At 49.8% G+C, this 19,566-nt stretch overlaps 1 protein-coding gene across 1 annotated transcript in view; it reads right to left on the reverse strand.

Annotated features, from left to right (window-relative positions):
* HDAC6 (histone deacetylase 6) overlaps positions 1–19,566 on the reverse strand; it is a 36,645-nt gene that overhangs the window by 16,545 nt on the left and 534 nt on the right. Inside the window, exons 2-18 of the mRNA XM_088470186.1 lie at positions 16,191–16,310; positions 15,977–16,062; positions 15,400–15,484; positions 15,270–15,310; positions 15,072–15,168; positions 13,930–14,027; positions 13,741–13,845; positions 13,594–13,662; positions 12,085–12,211; positions 11,450–11,515; positions 11,301–11,360; positions 5,398–5,487; positions 5,195–5,301; positions 3,606–3,673; positions 1,131–1,335; positions 905–1,033; positions 546–714 (exon numbers count right to left, since the gene is read on the reverse strand). Coding sequence (XP_088326312.1) covers positions 546–714; positions 905–1,033; positions 1,131–1,335; positions 3,606–3,673; positions 5,195–5,301; positions 5,398–5,487; positions 11,301–11,360; positions 11,450–11,515; positions 12,085–12,211; positions 13,594–13,662; positions 13,741–13,845; positions 13,930–14,027; positions 15,072–15,168; positions 15,270–15,310; positions 15,400–15,484; positions 15,977–16,062; positions 16,191–16,310 — 1,722 coding nt within the window. The remainder of the gene's footprint in view (positions 1–545; positions 715–904; positions 1,034–1,130; positions 1,336–3,605; positions 3,674–5,194; positions 5,302–5,397; positions 5,488–11,300; positions 11,361–11,449; positions 11,516–12,084; positions 12,212–13,593; positions 13,663–13,740; positions 13,846–13,929; positions 14,028–15,071; positions 15,169–15,269; positions 15,311–15,399; positions 15,485–15,976; positions 16,063–16,190; positions 16,311–19,566) is intronic.

Here is a 19,566-nt window from a genome sequence, read left to right on the forward strand (position 1 = left end):
AGTGCCTAATCCCTTACCCTAATGCCTAACCCCCAACCCTCCCCCTAATGCCAAACCCTAATCCTCCCCCTAATGCCGAACCCTAACCCCTAATGCCTACCCCTCCCCCTAAATCCACTGCTTACTGCCGGCATCCCAACAGCCAGGACTTAAACTACATCCTGATTAGAAAGCATCGGGGAACGTTACAAAGCCATTACCACTGGCTTCCAGGTGCCCATTTCAGGGCTCGTACACATGGGCAATTTAGGCACAGCCGCTTGGTGAAAGCAGCTTTACTGGCAGCTCATATAGGGTACACCGAACAATATACAGAATGTGCCAAGATTCAAGATACTTTCGTAGTGAACACAGGACGGATAACAAGTGACATACAGCATTCTCGGTCTGTGCAGCAATCGCTCCAAATGCTGGTATACAGTGTGTTGTTCACTAAGTTCAATGCACCGCATAGAGTCAAGACAAAATGCGCCCTTGTGTACAACGCCTTAGGCCTCCGAGCTGTAAGACGTTGTGGTCCCCAGCGCAGTGCGTCCGAGCCTCACCTTTCCCTTGAGTACGGCCTCCACCACACTAAATGTGGAGCCCGCGGCCAGGCAGGCACTGCTGTAGGACTTGTTGTTGATGTAGATAGAGTTATACTCCGAGCCCAGCCTGTGCAGGTCCCTCGGTTTCATACGGCTGCATTCTTCAATCTTCTTTATGTAAGGGAGACTGTGGGGGAACAGACAGTTATCCTACAGATAACAACTTTACACAACAGCGCAAGACAACAGGTTTTCTGGGCAATCAACGGCGTTGTCTGAAGATCACGGAACAGATGGTTGAAACCCTTTGGTGAGATTCCATCCTATAGCACCAGACGGGTGTGAATCTGCTTTAAGACTTGGCTGTAGGTACACACCTATGACACATCTGTAGCTCCTCACTACTTGCCAGGAGGTGGGGAAGACGAGTGCAGCGGTCTAACAGCCCCATCTCCTTATGCCGCTGGAATATCCGGGCGATTCTTTGTGGGACCTCAGGATGGCCACTTAGAAGACAAACAAGAATGATCAGGGAAGACGAGGCAGCGATAAGGATGTATACATTCATAGGGATCTCTAGACGCTCGCAGACTGTACCCTCACCTGTCCCATATGTTGTAGTGATTCATCATCTGCTCGTCGTACACCAGCCCAGTGCGCTGCCCCGGTAACTTCCTCATCACCTCCTGCATCGCAGTGTCCAGTATGACCCGCAGCCGGTCCTCTGTGAACTCGGTTGGGTGCGAAGCCTCGCTGCTTTCCTGTGCAGTCAGTGCCTCCTCTACAAGCTCATGGCTTAGTGTGAAATCTGGAAAAGGTCACAACTTTCGGTTACCATCGATGGTACAGTACTTTTCAGCCCAAAACTACAATATCAATAACCTACCGACATAGCCAGTACCCATAAATGTGTAAGACGTGTAAAATGCCCAGATGCCAGTGTGTTTAGGTCATTAAAACAAATAAATCAACATCTGCTTCACACTGTAGAATAGCTTCTTTATCCTAATGATAATATCCATCTTATCAGCTCAATTCACTTGTGTGGATTTGATGTCTTTAAGGTTTAAATGGCCACAGAACCTATAGGTAATAGGTATAGGCCGCGCCCTCACACTAATCCAAAAATTTACACTGTCCTGCCAAAAATGAGCCTGCTGGGATATACAGATGTGTCTACATACATCTTACCTCCGTGCGCTACAAGTTGCATTAACGTGAGCGCACGCGACTAGATAGCGCGGAGCGTCTTTTCATGCAAATTTTGACCTTCAAATGCGTCTCTCTGTAATGTCGCGTTTCGCATGCAGATACAGCCGCAGTCGCACACAGAATATAGGCATGCCGCGTGTAATGGGAGTGCGGAAAATGGCTGCTGAAAGCCATGTTGTGTGCAGGGATTTTATAATTGTATCAGGCATTAAATAACGGTCAGACATTAGGAGGTGGTCAGACATTGCATAAGGTTTTTTTGACAGAGAGAATCAAGAAAAGGACAATGGGCCCGATTCAGAGCCGATCGCTCGCACGATGTGTATGCAAATTGGGCAGGCAGTGCTGACACACAGCAATGCATTAGCACGCCCAGTATTTCTTAGAGAGCGATCACATAGTGTATGCAGACACCCACCAGCCTGTCTTAAGACACCCACTTGTGTACGTCATGTCCAGGAAGTGTATGCAACCATCGGTACATGGGGTAACATCGGATGCTATCGCAGCGCTTGAGGTTGACCATATCCTGCCGCAAGCACTGCGAGCACTTCAGTGTAAAAACCAGCCAGGTGATGTGTACTATGACGCTGTCCTATAATTATGTACACCTCTAAAACGCCGTTGAGATGCTCAGGCACGCCTGAGTTTGCACCTCCCGTTTTTAATGGCCAGCCCCTGTTACCACCTACAAACTGCTTCCCCTGTCACTCCCTCTGCTGGGATGTCTATGTGCAGCAAGCGAATGCATTGTGAACTTTCACTAAGGTATGCACATGCGCACTGCGAAGCTTATGCATGCACACAATGCATACACTGCATACCATCGGCAGCAGCGAGAGTATGCATCTTAGCGAGCGGGTCTGAATCGGGCCCACAGTTCTTTGTGGCCAGACATACTTAATCCTGAGTCAACACATTTTTACCTTCAGTTTATCTAAGTACACACACCATAAATAGTTGTTGGTTAGATTTCCAACATTCATAATTGAGGCAACAGTGCCCCCTACTGTCTATTAATATTTATGTATATTTCGAAACATGACCTTTATACTTGTTAAAATGCTTATGTAGGAGTTTTTCTCCTATATAAAGCTGTAATTTTTCAGTTTACAATCAGCCTATTGCTCGATGTACGAGGTTCCAGCTCCAAGGTGTTGGAGGGGCTCCTGGGAATGAAACCATTTATGTTCTGAGTAGATGATCTGACAAGCAAGTTAAGTGTCAATAATTTACTTTTTCTTTTACTTTGTATTAAATGTCTTTTTAACTGATATTTGTTTGTGTGGCTTGATTAACGTCTTTGTATCCAAGAATCTTATCTCGTTCCACCGAGAACACCTCATTTCATTTTAATCAGCAAAAACAGTTTGTGCATCCCATGCGCATCGCTTTGCGAAAAAGTCGCATTTGAAGGTAAAAAGTCGCATGAAAAGGTGCTCGGCGCTGAGTCACGCCACAGCACGCGACTAGAAGGGCTGTTTAACACGCATGTATGTGGACACATCTGTAGGCTAAGTCACTGAATGACAAAAATCCCCTACCGGCACTGCACCGGTGGCAGAACTGCCGTGGTTAGCAGAGGTGAGGCCAGTATAGAGCGGGAGGTGATAGACTCAGCAGTCCTGAACCCCTACCCGCTACCGCAAAACAATTACACCGCCGGTACTAACAGAGCCCCCGCCATACTGTTCTTTAACTTTATTACACTCTGCCACAGTTTTCCTCAAGTTCATGGGTGTGAGACATACCTATAACAAAGTAACTCTGTTAGAAAATTAGCCATCAAAAGGTATTTGTAATATATGAATTAAAAAATAATATATATGAAGGGTGGAAATCCCTGCTACGGTATAGGAAACTCACCCTGATCTTGCAGACTTCTCCAGAACTTCTTGTGGACGGAGACGGCGCTCGAGATGGAATCAAGAGCACTGCAAAAAAAACGGGGTAGGAGATCTGTTAGGATTATCCACCATCAAATCCCAGCCATCAGGTCAGGTTTTCATAACCCAACTCAGGTAAAATCAGCATAGATTATATTCCTTTGTACAACACATGGCTACATGGCGGAGGGTAAGGGGTGATAAGATTTCCAGTGCAGTTTATATACTGCAGTATCTTCTTGTCCAGAAAGCATGTTACCATCGACCCTTGTCCGGCGATGTCCAACCATGAGTGAAAGGAAGAGATGCTGGAATTTAGGGCCTGATTCAGAGCCGGACGCTCTGAAAGAGCGCTCCCTCTGAATCAGGGCCGGGCTTTTTTGTTTTTGTTTTTTGAGCGGCCTCCTGGCCGCTCGCATAGCTGTGGGTGACCACACACAGCTATAGCGAGCGGCCATGATGATGGTCGCGATGGTCAAGACCATCGCAACCATCGGGCTTGCGACGAGACCCTTGAGGTAGGGTCTCGTTCATCGCAAGCCCCAGAGAGTTTTTGGCTCTAACAGAGCCGGAAATCTTTCCACTGACATCACTCGTGATGTCAGTGGGAGCGTCCCCAAACGGTAAGCGTTCCCTCGGGAACGCCTCCGTTTGGGCAGCCACCCTCTCCCGGCCCGCCCACCAAACGGGGCGAGCTGTCACTCAACATCGGCTCCATCGTGCGCATGCGCTGTGGGCCACCATCGACCCGGTTGCGAGTGCTCAGCGCTTGCGACCGGGTCTGAATCAGGCCCCCAGTTCAAAGTGGTTCTCAAATCAGTTTGTCCAATCAGCTCTAAGGTTCAACTATTTGCATTAACTACTATGTAGGCAGAGTTTGAGTAATACAAGCAGGTTCCACTATGATTGAATCAGTACATACACGTGCAAGCTTAAATGTGTAGAATTTTAACCTGTTCTCCATGCAAAGGACAAATTGATATGCGGCAATGTTCTGTTTTACTTTACAAAAAAAAAAAAATATACAGTACTATAAAATGCATCCACTTATGAATGGACAGGTACCTGACTGTAGTTTATTCTAAAGTCTTCGGTTTTAATTGCAACCTGCAAACTTTAGTAGCGACTGTGTAAGATACAAAACACAGAACGGGCACGAAAATCTCACCCTGAACAAGTCTGAGGCCAAATTCGATCGACTTTAGTACCAGTCTGAATAACTTGAGGATCTCTAGTAAAGGGCACATTATCTGTACTTTAAAAATGTTGAGTAAATTCTACTATTGTAATGAGAACAGAGACTGTACTAATTGTGGGGGAGGGTTATAAACGGGGACTTTGTATTAAAGATAATTTCATTTATCAAATAACGATCATATTTACCAAATTTAAGCGTTTTACGTGGCTTTAAAGCGGAAATTTTATTAAAGTCAAAGCCTGATGGCAAAAATGCTGAAATTTGGCGTATTTAGTTAATGGATAAATGACAAAAGGTCTGCGTCAGATCTCCTCTGATCACTTGGGATGTGAGTAATAGGACTCATCGCATGATTTTAGCACAATGCTCACCTCTCACAGGGGGCAAACGGCTGCTGCAGATTTGGACATGGGTCTCCCAGCAGAATTTTCAGGGACGTACAGACCCCTTCTGCCAGTGAGCGCATGTTGTAACCTCCCTGTAAGGAAGAGGCAAATAAGTGTAGTCTAGGTGTCACCCATCGCACAGACCAGAGAAATCATCGAATGTAACGCTCCCGCCTCATTCAGCTCACCTCCAGGGACAGCAAGAGTCTTCCTTCAGCCAATGACATCAGCAAGTGCGTGAGATGAGCAAAGCATGCTGGGGTAGCAGACATCTCTCCCTAAGGGAGGTAATAGGTGGAGTACATAAGGGAAATTAGAAAAATCTAATAGCATCCGGTCACCTCACACAGTCTCTCCCCTCCAGTCTATACACACACACATACACACATACACACATACACAATGTCCCCTCCAGTCTGGTCACACAGAGCCCCTCCCCCAATCTCCACACACCCTCACAGCCTGTCCCCTCCAGTCACTACACACACACACAGCCTGTCCTCTCCAGTCACCACACACACAGCCTGTCCTCTCCAGTCACTACACACACACAGCCTGTCCTCTCCAGTCACTACACACACACACACACAGCCTGTCCCCCCCAGTCACTACACACACACACAGCCTGTCCCCCCCAGTCACTACACACACACACAGCCTGTCCCCCCCAGTCACTACAAACACACACAGCCTGTCCTCTCCAGTCACTACACACACACACACACACATACATACACACATACACAATGTCCCCTCCAGTCTGGTCACACAGAGCCCCTCCCCCAATCTCCACACACCCTCACAGCCTGTCCTCTCCAGTCACTACACACACACACACAGCCTGTCCCCCCCAGTCACTACACACACACACACCCTGTCCCCCCCAGTCACTACACACACACACAGCCTGTCCTCTCCAGTCACTACACACACACACACACACACACACAGCCTGTCCTCTCCAGTCACTACATACACACACAGCCTGTCCCCTCCAGTCACTACACACACACACAGCCTGTCCTCTCCAGTCACTACACACACACACACACAGCCTGTCCTCTCCAGTCACTACACACACACAGCCTGTCCTCTCCAGTCACTACATACACAGCCTGTCCCCTCCAGTCACTACACACACAGCCTGTCCCCCCCAGTCACTACACACTCACAGCCTGTCCTCTCCAGTCACTACACACACACACAGCCTGTCCCCTCCAGTCACTACACACACACAGCCTGTCCCCTCCAGTCACTACACACACAGCCTGTCCCCTCCAGTCACTACACACACAGCCTGTCCTCTCCAGTCACTACACACACACACAGCCTGTCCTCTCCAGTCACTACACACACACAGCCTGTCCTCTCCAGTCACTACACACACATACACACACAGCCTGTCCCCCCCAGTCACTACACACACACACAGCCTGTCCTCTCCAGTCACTACATACACACACAGCCTGTCCTCTCCAGTCACTACACACACACACACAGCCTGTCCTCTCCAGTCACTACACACACACAGCCTGTCCTCTCCAGTCACTACACACACACAGCCTGTCCTCTCCAGTCACTACACACACACACACACACAGCCTGTCCTCTCCAGTCACTACATACACAGCCTGTCCCCTCCAGTCACTACACACACAGCCTGTCCTCTCCAGTCACTATACACACACACACAGCCTGTCCCCCCAGTCACTACACACACACACAGCCTGTCCCCTCCAGTCACTACACACACACACAGCCTGCCTCTCCAGTCACTACACACACACACACACACACACACACACAGCCTGTCCTCTCCAGTCACTACACACACAGCCTGTCCCCTCCAGTCACTACACACACAGCCTGTCCTCTCCAGTCACTACACACACACAGCCTGTCCTCTCCAGTCACTACACACAGAGCCTGTCCCCTCCAGTCACTACACACACAGCCTGTCCCCTCCAGTCACTACACACACAGCCTGTCCTCTCCAGTCACTACACACAGAGCCTGTCCCCTCCAGTCACTACACACACACACAGCCTGTCCTCTCCAGTCACTACACACACACAGCCTGTGCCCCCCAGTCACTACACACACACACACACACAGCCTGTCCCCTCCAGTCACTACACACACACACACAGCCTGTCCTCTCCAGTCACTACACACAGCCTGTCCTCTCCAGTCACTACACACACACACACAGCCTGTCCTCTCCAGTCACTACACACACACACACAGCCTGTCCCCTCCAGTCACTACACACACACACACAGCCTGTCCTCTCCAGTCACTACACACACACACACAGCCTGTCCTCTCCAGTCACTACATACACAGCCTGTCCGCTCCAGTCACTACACACACAGCCTGTCCCCCCCAGTCACTACACACACACACTCACAGCCTGTCCTCTCCAGTCACTACACACACACACACACACACAGCCTGTCCCCCCCAGTCACTACACACACACACAGCCTGTCCCCTCCAGTCACTACACACACACACAGTCTGTCCTCTCCAGTCACTACATACACACACAGCCTGTCCTCTCCAGTCACTACACACACACAGCCTGTCCTCTCCAGTCACTACACACACACAGCCTGTCCTCTCCAGTCACTACACACACACACACAGCCTGTCCTCTCCAGTCACTACACACACACAGCCTGTCCTCTCCAGTCACTACATACACACACAGCCTGTCCTCTCCAGTCACTACATACACACACAGCCTGTCCTCTCCAGTCACTACACACACACACACAGCCTGTCCTCTCCAGTCACTACATACACAGCCTGTCCCCTCCAGTCACTACACACACACAGCCTGTCCCCTCCAGTCACTACACACACACACAGCCTGCCTCTCCAGTCACTACACACACACACACACACACACACAGCCTGTCCTCTCCAGTCACTACACACACACCCTGTCCTCTCCAGTCACTACACACAGAGCCTGTCCCCTCCAGTCACTACACACACAGCCTGTCCCCTCCAGTCACTACACACACAGCCTGTCCTCTCCAGTCACTACACACACACACAGCCTGTCCTCTCCAGTCACTACACACAGAGCCTGTCCCCTCCAGTCACTACACACACAGCCTGTCCCCCCCAGTCACTACACACACACACACTCACAGCATGTCCTCTCCAGTCACTACACACACACACACACACACGGCCTGTCCCCCCCAGTCACTACACACACAGCCTGTCCCCTCCAGTCACTACACACACACACAGTCTGTCCTCTCCAGTCACTACATACACACACAGCCTGTCCTCTCCAGTCACTACACACACACAGCCTGTCCTCTCCAGTCACTACACACACACAGCCTGTCCTCTCCAGTCACTACACACACACACACAGCCTGTCCTCTCCAGTCACTACACACACACACACAGCCTGTCCTCTCCAGTCACTACACACACACACACACACAGCCTGTTCTCTCCAGTCACTACATACACAGCCTGTCCCCTCCAGTCACTACACACACAGCCTGTCCTCTCCAGTCACTACACACACACACAGCCTGTCCCCTCCAGTTACTACACACACACACAGCCTGCCTCTCCAGTCACTACACACACACACAGCCTGCCTCTCCAGTCACTACACACACACACACACACAGCCTGTCCTCTCCAGTCACTACACACACAGCCTGTCCCCTCCAGTCACTACACACACAGCCTGTCCTCTCCAGTCACTACACACAGAGCCTGTCCCCTCCAGTCACTACACACACAGCCTGTCCTCTTCAGTCACTACACACACACACAGCCTGTCCTCTCCAGTCACTACACACAGAGCCTGTCCCCTCCAGTCACTACACACACACACAGCCTGTCCTCTCCAGTCACTACATACAGAGCCTGTCCCCTCCAGTCACTACACACACACAGCCTGTCATCTCCAGTCACTACACACACACACACAGCCTGTCCCCCCCAGTCACTACACACACACACAGCCTGTCCCCTCCAGTCACTACACACACACACAGCCTGTCCTCTCCAGTCACTACACACACACACAGCCTGTCCTCTCCAGTCACTACACACACACACACACACACACAGCCTGTCCTCTCCAGTCACTACATACACAGCCTGTCCCCTCCAGTCACTACACACACAGCCTGTCCCCTCCAGTCACTACACACACAGCCTGTCCTCTCCAGTCACTACACACACAGCCTGTCCCCTCCAGTCACTACACACACAACCTGTCCTCTCCAGTCACTACAAACACAGCTTGTCCCCTCCAGTCACTACACACACACAGCCTGTCCTCTCCAGTCACTACACACACACAGCCTGTCCCCCCCAGTCACTACACACACACACACAGCCTGTCTCCCCCAGTCACTACATACACACACAGCCAGTCCTCTCCAGTCACTACATACACAGCCTGTCCCTTCCAGTCACTACACACACAGCCTGTCCTCTCCAGTCACTACACACACACACACACACACACACACACACACACACACACACACACACACACACACACAGCCTGTCCTCTCCAGTCACTACACACACACACAGCCTGTCCCCTCCAGTCACTACATACACAGCCTGTCCTCTCCAATCACTACACACACACAGCCTGTCCTCTCCAGTCACTACACACACACACAGCCTGTCCCCTCCAGTCACTACACACACAGCCTGTCCTCTCCAGTCACTATACACACACACACAGCCTGTCCCCCCCAGTCACTACACACACACACAGCCTGTCCCCTCCAGTCACTACACACACACACACAGCCTGTCCTCTCCAGTCACTACACACACACACACAGCCTGTCCTCTCCAGTCACTACATACACAGCCTGTCCCCTCCAGTCACTACATACACAGCCTGTCCCCTCCAGTCACTACACACACACACAGCCTGTCCTCTCCAGTCACTACACACACACACAGCCTGTCCTCTCCAGTCACTACACACACACACAGCCTGTCCTCTCCAGTCACTACACACACACACAGCCTGTCCTCTCCAGTCACTACACACACAGCCCGTCCTCTACAGTCACTACACACACAGCCTGTCCTCTCCAGTCACTACACACACAGCCTGTCCTCTCCAGTCACTACACACACACAGCCTGTCCTCTCCAGTCACTACACACACAGCCTGTCCTCTCCAGTCACTACACACACACAGCCTGTCCTCTCCAGTCACTACACACACACAGCCTGTCCCTTCCAGTACACACACACACACACACAGCCTGTCCTCTCCAGTCACTACACACACACACACAGCCTGTCCTCTCCAGTCACTACACACACAGCCTGTCCTCTCCAGTCAGTACACACACACACAGCCTGTCCCCTCCAGTCACTACACACACACAGCCTGTCCTCTCCAGTCACCACACACACACACACAGCCTGCCCCCTCCTGTCACCACACACACACACACACACACACACACAGCCTGTCCCCTCCTGTCACTACAAACACACACACACAGCCTGTCCTCTCCAGTCACTACACACACAGCCTGTCCCCTCCAGTCACTACACACACAGCCTGTCCTCTCCAGTCACTACGCACACACACACACAGCCTGTCCCCTCCAGTCACTACACACACACACACAGCCTGTCCTCTCCAGTCACTACACACACACACACAGCCTGTCCTCTCCAGTCACTACATACAGAGCCTGTCCCCTCCAGTCACTACACACACACAGCCTGTCCTCTCCAGTCACTACACACACACAGCCTGTCCCTTCCAGTCACTACACACACAGCCTGCCCCCTCCTGTCACCACACACACACACACACACAGCCTGTCCCCTCCTGTCACTACAAACACACACACACAGCCTGTCCTCTCCAGTCACTACACACACAGCCTGTCCCCTCCAGTCACTACACACACACACACACAGCCTGTCCCCTCCAGTCACTACACACACACACAGCCTGTCTTCTCCAGTCACTACACACACACACAGCCTGTCCTCTCCAGTCACTACACACACACAGCCTGTCCCTTCCAGTACACACACACACAACTTAAATTACCTTTGGATCTCCCACCACTGAGTCAAATCCAGCTGCTACTAATACGAGCTGTGGCTGAAACTAAAAACAAAACAATCATTACAATTATTATCATCATGAGGAGATCATGGGTTATGGGCGTAAAACAAACATGACTGTACTTGGATTACCTCATAGGAGACAGGTAGGAGAAGATGGAGGAATGCTGTGATGTAATCTGCATCATTCATTCCTGTCTGTGAGACAAACAGAAGTTATGGTTACAAAATGGCACCATCTAGCAACACATGTGAGAAGTAAACAATGGCAGGAGACCATAGAGTTACACCTCCAGGGCAGGAGCAGTCCCACACAAGAGAGACGGCAGTAGCAGTCCCACTCAAGAGAGACGGCAAGGGCAGTCCCACACAAGAGAGACGGCAAGGGCAGTCCCACACAAGAGAGACGGCAAGGGCAGTCCCACACAAGAGAGACGGCAAGGGCAGTCCCACACAAGAGAGACGGCAAGGGCAGTCCCACACAAGAGAGACGGCAAGGGCAGTCCCACACAAGAGAGACGGCAAGGGCAGTCCCACACAAGAGAGACGGCAAGGGCAGTCCCACACAAGAGAGACGGCAAGGGCAGTCCCACACAAGAGAGACGGCAAGGGCAGTCCCACACAAGAGAGGCAGCAAGGGCAGTCCCCCACAAGAGAGGCGGCAAGGGCAGTCCCCCACAAGAGAGACCGCAAGGGCAGTCCGACAAGACAGATGGTCTTTACAGGGCATGCATAGTTTGGGCAAAGCATTTCTGTACAATTCCTACCTTGTTCCATGGCACATTTATATTGTATCGTTCACCGCGCTCCTTTCCCACAGCAGTGCTGGAGGACTCCACAAGATGGGGCCAAAACTGTCCATTTTCATAACGGTGGATAGAAAAATATAGAACGCTGGAAAGAGGAGAAATAAACTAAACTTGTGTTAGTCAGGACCAGCCGCCACCCCAAACACACCTTAATATAACAGAACAAGGGCAGCTACACTATACACAAAGCGCACCTGCCTCTAACATAGGGCCTGATTCTGACCCGGTTGCAAGCGCTGAGCGCTCGCAACCGGGTCGATGGTGGCCCAGAGTGCATGTGCACGACGGAGCCGGCTCCGCCGTGCGCATGCGCGAGACCCGGATAGCGACGGGGAACCCGTCGCTTCGGGTCTCACACCAAAGGGGGCGTGCTGTCGATGTTGAGTGACAGCACGCCCCCTTTGGTGTGCGGGCCGGGGGAGTGACTGCCCAAACGGAGGCGTTCCCATGAGAACGCCTACTGTTTGGGGCCGGCCCCACTGGCATCACTAGTGATGTCAGTGGAGAGATTCCGGCTCTGTTAGAGCCGAAATCTCTCTGGGGCTTGCGGCAACGAGACCCTACCACCAAGGGTCACGTCGCAAGCCCGATGGTCGCGATGGTCTTGACCATCGCGACCATCTTCCTGGCGGCTCTCTATAGCTGTGGGTGGTCACCCATAGCTATGCGAGCGGCCAGAAGGCCGCTCTAAAATAAAAAAAAAAAAGACCGGCCCTGATTCAGAGCGAGCGCTCTGTCAGAGCGTCCGGCTCTGAATCAGGGCCATAGTGCACACAGACGCTCTGTTGTCTGAACTAATGTTTATAAGACTGTAACCTAGTAAATCACTAGGAGACCATTTTCTTTCTAACGTACTGTATTTATTTATTTTTTACAGTTTTTTCTGCACAGAATCAGCTGATCGCATCTTTGTGGTTCAGCCACGAGGGGAGGGTTTGGGTTCTCAGATATACATAGGAGAGTTAAATCAGCTGTTGGTCGAACCCTGTACAGGGTATAATTGCGAATAATTTCTGATTTTATTTACTATAGATTTGACAAAAGGCATTTTTATCATCTATTTGGTAAGAAATTAAATTTGTACTATTTTATACTGAAATTAGATTATGTATGTGTCTTAGTGGTTTCTCACTGTTTTCTATACTGAAACACAATACCTAGCTGTATTCACATTAATTAGCGCAACATATTGTCTATACATTACATGGTCGGAGCCTGGCTAACTGAGAAACAGAGCAAGACGGGCGACCAAGCGAGACCTAAACGCTGTTCGGTACTCTTACGGAGGCACAGAGATAACACAAAATAAAAATCAAGGGATGTCCCACAACTTTAAAACATCAGGGATCCCCCCTATAAACCATTATTATGGGAGAAGTCACATTCCTAACAAACAGAATCTGGGAGACAGTTTTCCAACCCCTGGACAAGAAAAACCAATCATAGACCAACCATAACATTACAAACCTTGGGTCATGTTCAAATATAAACTGGGTTCCCTGCCCGTGGTGCACGTCCCAATCTACGATGAGCACTCTGACGAGCAAAACACACAGTTGTTAAACAGAGAACGTTAGACAATACACCGTATAGCCAAAAGCACCCCAAACTTACCGTTTTACGCCATGCACGCGCTGGGCATACCTGGCGGCGATCGCCAGGTGGTTGAACATGCAGTAGCCGTTCATCTGGTCAGTGTGAGCATGGTGTCCGGGAGGCCTGCCAACAGGGAGATTAAACCCCAGTTACATCTGTCATAGAACTGTGCATCCCTGATGTAACTAAAGGTTACCAGACACTTACCTCACCACCGCCAGTCCATTGCGGATTTCCCCCCTCACAACCTTATCCACTAACTGTAGCACAGAACCTGTGGCCAGGCAGGAAGTGGTGAACATCATCTAGGGTGTAACGGAGGGGAGAGGTTAGGAGAGCGCCACGCACACGCCGAACAGTAATTACATTATCATATCGGCATGTCAGACTCCTGACAGTCATGTGAGAATTAAATGGCTAAAATTCAAAAGAGGATCGCAAGCGCCATATAGGAAGAAATGGAAACGGCGAAACCGGTAAACAGGCGAAAATGGAGAAAAGTTTTCTCCATCCCAGACAAGGAGAAAAAAAAAAATGCAAAATCCCTATTTTGGCTAAAAATGTGGGGATTTATTTGAGAACCCTTTGGACACCCCCCTAAGGATAAATTACCCGAAACATTTTTCGTACGTTGCGTACTTTGTCGAAAAACGACCGTGCACATTTTGGGCAGAAAAAAAAATAAAAAATATGTTCACAATGGTTTAACGTATTGGGTCTGATATTAAGGGTGCGGTATGGATACGTCAAGTGTTTTAAACATTGCACGCGGTTGCAGCAGGCGTTTATCTTTAATGGTTTTTAAAACTGCGTTTTAACGACACGAAAATATACTTGCACCCATTTTAACGTACCCTAAATTTACGTGGAACAGTAATTTCCTGGGGAAAAAAAATAGCTTTCTATAGTTTTCAACGGTTGTTTTTCGCCAAAGTACGCAACTAACAAAAAATTTTGGGGGTAATTTATCATTAGGTGGGGTGTCCAAAAGGGTCTGAAAGAAATCCCCCTTAGCCAAAAATAGGGATTTTGCATTTTTTTTTTCTCCTGGTCTGGGATGGAGATAACTTTTCTCCAGTTTCTTTTCTCCATTTTCGCCTGTTTACCGTTTTCGACGTTCTTTTGGGTGAAAATTGCTTTGTCGAAAAACGTCCGTTTTCACCGCTAATTGAATAGTCCCCTTAGTTTGAAGCAGAAGACTCTATGAGGAGTCGCTTGTTATTGAGATTCTGGAAAGTAGAAAAAAGCAGCAACGACGGACGAGAAGGGCCACACGTGGCCCCTAAGACAGTGTCTGATGGTCCTGGTAAAGGGAGCCCATCTGAAGTGGCGGGGGGGAGTAGACTCACGGGATGCAGGAAGACGGAGTCATAGCGATCAGACAGCAGCCGGAGCTCCTCCTCCGTCATATCCTGGGTGGATTTCATCAGCTCCACATACTCAGGACTGAAACGCAGATAAAACAATGAATCAGGACCAAATCCCCATGCAGGAGACGTTTACCCCTGACGTGGGTACATCTGAGTGCCCTGTGCCCCATCATATACCTGTGAACGAGCAGGACTTCTTCCTCGGAAGCACTTCTGGCCTGCGGAAAATGTGAGAGTCACATGGTCACGGTGAGGCCACTTTATCAAACCCAAACTCCGCCCCGTTTATACACCCTTCCCCACTTACCGACACCGGAACGCAGCGATCCAGCAGCCCGTACTCAGCCAGCTTCTCCTTCACAGCCAGGAGGCGAGAGGGCGACTCTGGGAACCTGTCCGAAGAGCAGAGGGTGTTACTTATGGCAAAACCACACCCCAAGCTAACCTCAAAAAAATTATATAAATGTACTCAGAACAGTGAGATACATAAGGTATACTCCGCAAACTTAAAGCACTACCGCGAATGTGGCCCCCAGCTCCTTCTGGAACTCTGCTGACGGTGGGCACAGTCTACATTTAGCAACTTTTTGAAAAGCCCCATAAAACCCTGCAGTGCCGGTATTATTATACATCCGTCTCAGGATTATCCAGGTGACAATTTGATACCACGGGAGCAGGAATAAATAAGGAGCAAAAATACAAAACATAACCAACACATGATTGGTCAATGGAGCGTGGTTAAAGGTACCCGAGTACATTTAAAGCAATATTACATATATTAGGCCCGTATCCCCATAAGGAATCGGCTTCCCCATTAATAAGCCAGAAACAGAAGACTGATGTCCTGGCTGAACAGAACAAGATTCGCCTATGTTGTATATTACTTGTCATCCCACAGGCAGAAGGACTCGGTCATCCGCTCATCATAAACCAGTCCTGTTCCTTCCACAGGCGACTGTCTATTTAGACGCTACAAAAGAGAGAAGGGGACATGTTAGAAAACCCTACAGATCCTGTACATGGTGGATGGGGGCGCTGGATACCAGTTACAGTTAGCTGGGCACTCGGCGGGGGGGTTAGGGGGATATATCTGCTTACCAGTCCCTCTAGCTGTTCACAAATCTCCCTCTCCGGGGTCTTCCTCATTCGGTGACCCCTCTTCTTCACTTCCTGCAGGCTTGGGGGGCACTGAGGGGAGGACTTCTTGCTGGTCTTCTTCTGAAATCCCATATAATTCACATTTACTGTTATTTACTTTTATCTGTGTCTATGATGCCTACATGCACCGGCTCAGACAGCAGTTACCAGTACATTAAATAAATCAGCAGATGTGCGAGTAGATCATTTACAGCGAAAGAATAAAAGGTGGTCACAATAAATCCTATTACGGGCATAAAGGGCTATATTACTCCCGTATAAGGGCTAGTCCTGCAACGTAAACCTATCCACAACCAGGAACATTCCATTGTTCCAAAGGGGGGGGGAATTCAATTGACCGCGATGCTGAATGGTACCGGGAAGGAGTGCCCAGAGCTACTGAATTGTCCCCCATCCCGCCCTGCACTTAAATTGGGAAATGCAGGTTACGGCACTGAATGCCAGGGGTTTGGGTAAACAGCATTCTCTGTCTTAAGTGCTGGCCACGATGCTGTTAGCGCACGCGCTAAGCCCGCAACCAGCATTACAGAAATAGTTTAGTTGGATTTCTGCTCGTACCTCAGGCGGGTGCGAGCAAAAATCCTCTAGATGCGGGTTAACAGCGTTGCTAATTGAATAGCTCGGAGAACTCATTCTCAGCGCTATTAAACATTGCATTTAATTGAATTGTCCCCCAAGTGACCAAACCAAAGACAGATTAAGACCCCATTAGGCACAAGGCAAGATATTAGTTAGGACCTACTTCATTCAACAATATTTAAAATGGGTTAGAGTCATCTGGGTCCCTCTGATATGACATAACCATAGGCGGTAGCTTCGGCTGTCTAGTGCACAGGTTCTCAAACTCGGTCCTCGGGACCCCAAACAGTGCATGTTTTCCAGGTCTCCTCACAGAATCACAAGTTAAATAATTATCTCCACCTGTGGATCTTTTAAAATGTGTCAGTGAGTAATGAATGCACCTGTGCACCTGCTGGGTGACCCGGAAAACGTGACCTGTCTGTGGTCCTGAGGACAGAGTTTGAGAACCACTGTTCTAGTGGATGACCCGACTCTGGAACGCACAACCTGAACGCTGCCACGCACCAGACGGCTGCATATTCCGCCGGTCTTTCAACATCCCATCTATAGGTTGATTATTTGATTTTCAGCTCCGCATTTCTACCATTAGCCCAAATCTGTTTCGTTTTTTCAGCAGCGGAGAAGGCACAGCAGTACTGAGCCGTATCCCAGGGCAGCAAAATAAACAATCCTGCCCGATGATATATGGAGAGGGCTGAAAAACACAGAGGAAGCTAGAAAAATTACTTTTTGCGAGAAAGCGATAACGTAGAGCTGTAGATTAGTCAGTAAAGGGATGAGTCCAGGTCTGGATGGAGATGCAGGTTCTGGGAAGGACAAACCCACAACGAGAACTTTGCACCCAGTGAGGAGGTTTAATTAAGAATGAAGTACGGTGAGTCCTGTAATCAGAGAATTAGGATTGCTAACCACGGAGTGGATGAGCCAAGTGTCCTATGACACCTAAATACCAACAGGAAAAACACACACAATGAACATCGCTGACTTAACGGCGCACAGGTAATGAGGTCACAGGTAATGGACACACACTAATGCTGGGCATACACTATACAATTATCTGCCCAATCTGGCTGGTTGGAATGAAAACCTGGTAATGTATGGGAGCAAATGACAGTCGATCATATGGTTTGAAACACTGGAAAACGGACAAAAACAATTGTTCAAATTGGTTAAATTTGTGTGTTTTAACCAATTTGTCTGAACGACCATTTTTGTCTGTTTTCCAGTATTTGTGAGCTAATAGTTGATTGTCATTTGCTCCCATACATTACCAAGTTTTCATTCCAACCAGCCAGATTGGACAGAGGGCCTGATTCAGAGCCGGACGCTCTGAACGAGCGCCCGCTGTGAATCAGGGCGTTTTTTTTTTTTTTATTGTTGCGGCCAAGATCGCATAGCTGTGGGTTACCACCCACAACTTATGCGAGCGGCCATGATGATGGTCGCGATGGTCAAGACCATTGCGACCATCGGGCTTGCGACGAGACCCTTGCGGTAGGGTCTCGTTGCCGCAAGCCCAAGAGTGCTTTTGGCTCTAACAGAGCCGGAAGCACTCACACTGACATCACTTGTGATGTCAGTGGGGCCGGCCCCAGACGGTAGGTGTTCCCATGGGAACGCCTCCGTCTGGGCAGCCACGCCCCTGGCCCGCCCACCAAAGGGGGCGTACTGTCACTCAACATCGTCAGCACGCCCCCTTTGGTACGAGACCTGGAGCGACGGCTTGACCGTCACTATCCGGGTCTCGCGCATGCGCACTGGGCCACCATCGACCAGCTTGCGAGCGCATAGCGCTCGCGAGCGGGTCTGAATCAGGCCCAGATATCTGACAGATAATTGTATAGTGTATGCCCAACATTAAATTGTCTGTCAGTTCAGATACACACAATCATATGTACAGAAAGATAGACTGTATATCATACTAGATAGATAGATAGATAGATAGATAGATAGATAGATAGATAGATAGATAGATAGATAGATAGAATAAATCTGTAGTTCATATATAGACAGATAGAGCACATATACCATATGGAGAGAGTGAAAGCAGCACCGATGAGCGCTGCGGTAAAGTGGGCGTGTACTGCTACATCTGAGAGGTGTGTCATACATGTGATGGGCGTGTACTGCTACATCTGAGGGGCGTGTCATAAATCTGACTTACATCCACAAGTAATTGAGCCCCAAAGCACTCAGTAAGATCTATTCGTTGATGAAAACACACTGATACTTATCAGAAAATGCATGTAGCCATAGGGATCATTGGGGGAGATGTATTATAGCGGCACTTAACGTGCCGCTATAACGCTTCCTGCTTCGCCTCTTTACCGAGGCGAAGCAGGAAGCACTAGCGATGAGATGTAAGAACATTTAATCGGCCGGAGAGGGGGAGCGTTAACTCCCCCGTCCGGCGATCCCTGCCTGAGGACATAGCGCATCAGCCTAGTGCTGATGCCCGGTGTCCCAGTCCCGGCCGGCTCCACTGAGCATGCGCGGGATCTCGCAAGTATCGCGAGATCCCGCGCGCAACCCTGGAGCCGGCAGCCGCCGCAGCATGGACAGCGCTGTCCCTGCTCTGGGGATAGGGCATCGCCAGGCTGTAGCTGTCGATAGCGTCAGCTTCAGCGGGCAGAATGTTGATACAGGCCCTGCCGATCGGCGCTGCTAGCCCCTGTCATTTACGGCACAGCCCCCCGATCATACATCAGGAAGAAGCGGTATCAGCGCACATAAC

Source organism: Taudactylus pleione, unplaced genomic scaffold, assembly GCF_031769625.1.
Source record: "Taudactylus pleione unplaced genomic scaffold, aTauple2 ptg000013l, whole genome shotgun sequence".
Taxonomy (NCBI): domain Eukaryota; kingdom Metazoa; phylum Chordata; class Amphibia; order Anura; family Myobatrachidae; genus Taudactylus; species Taudactylus pleione.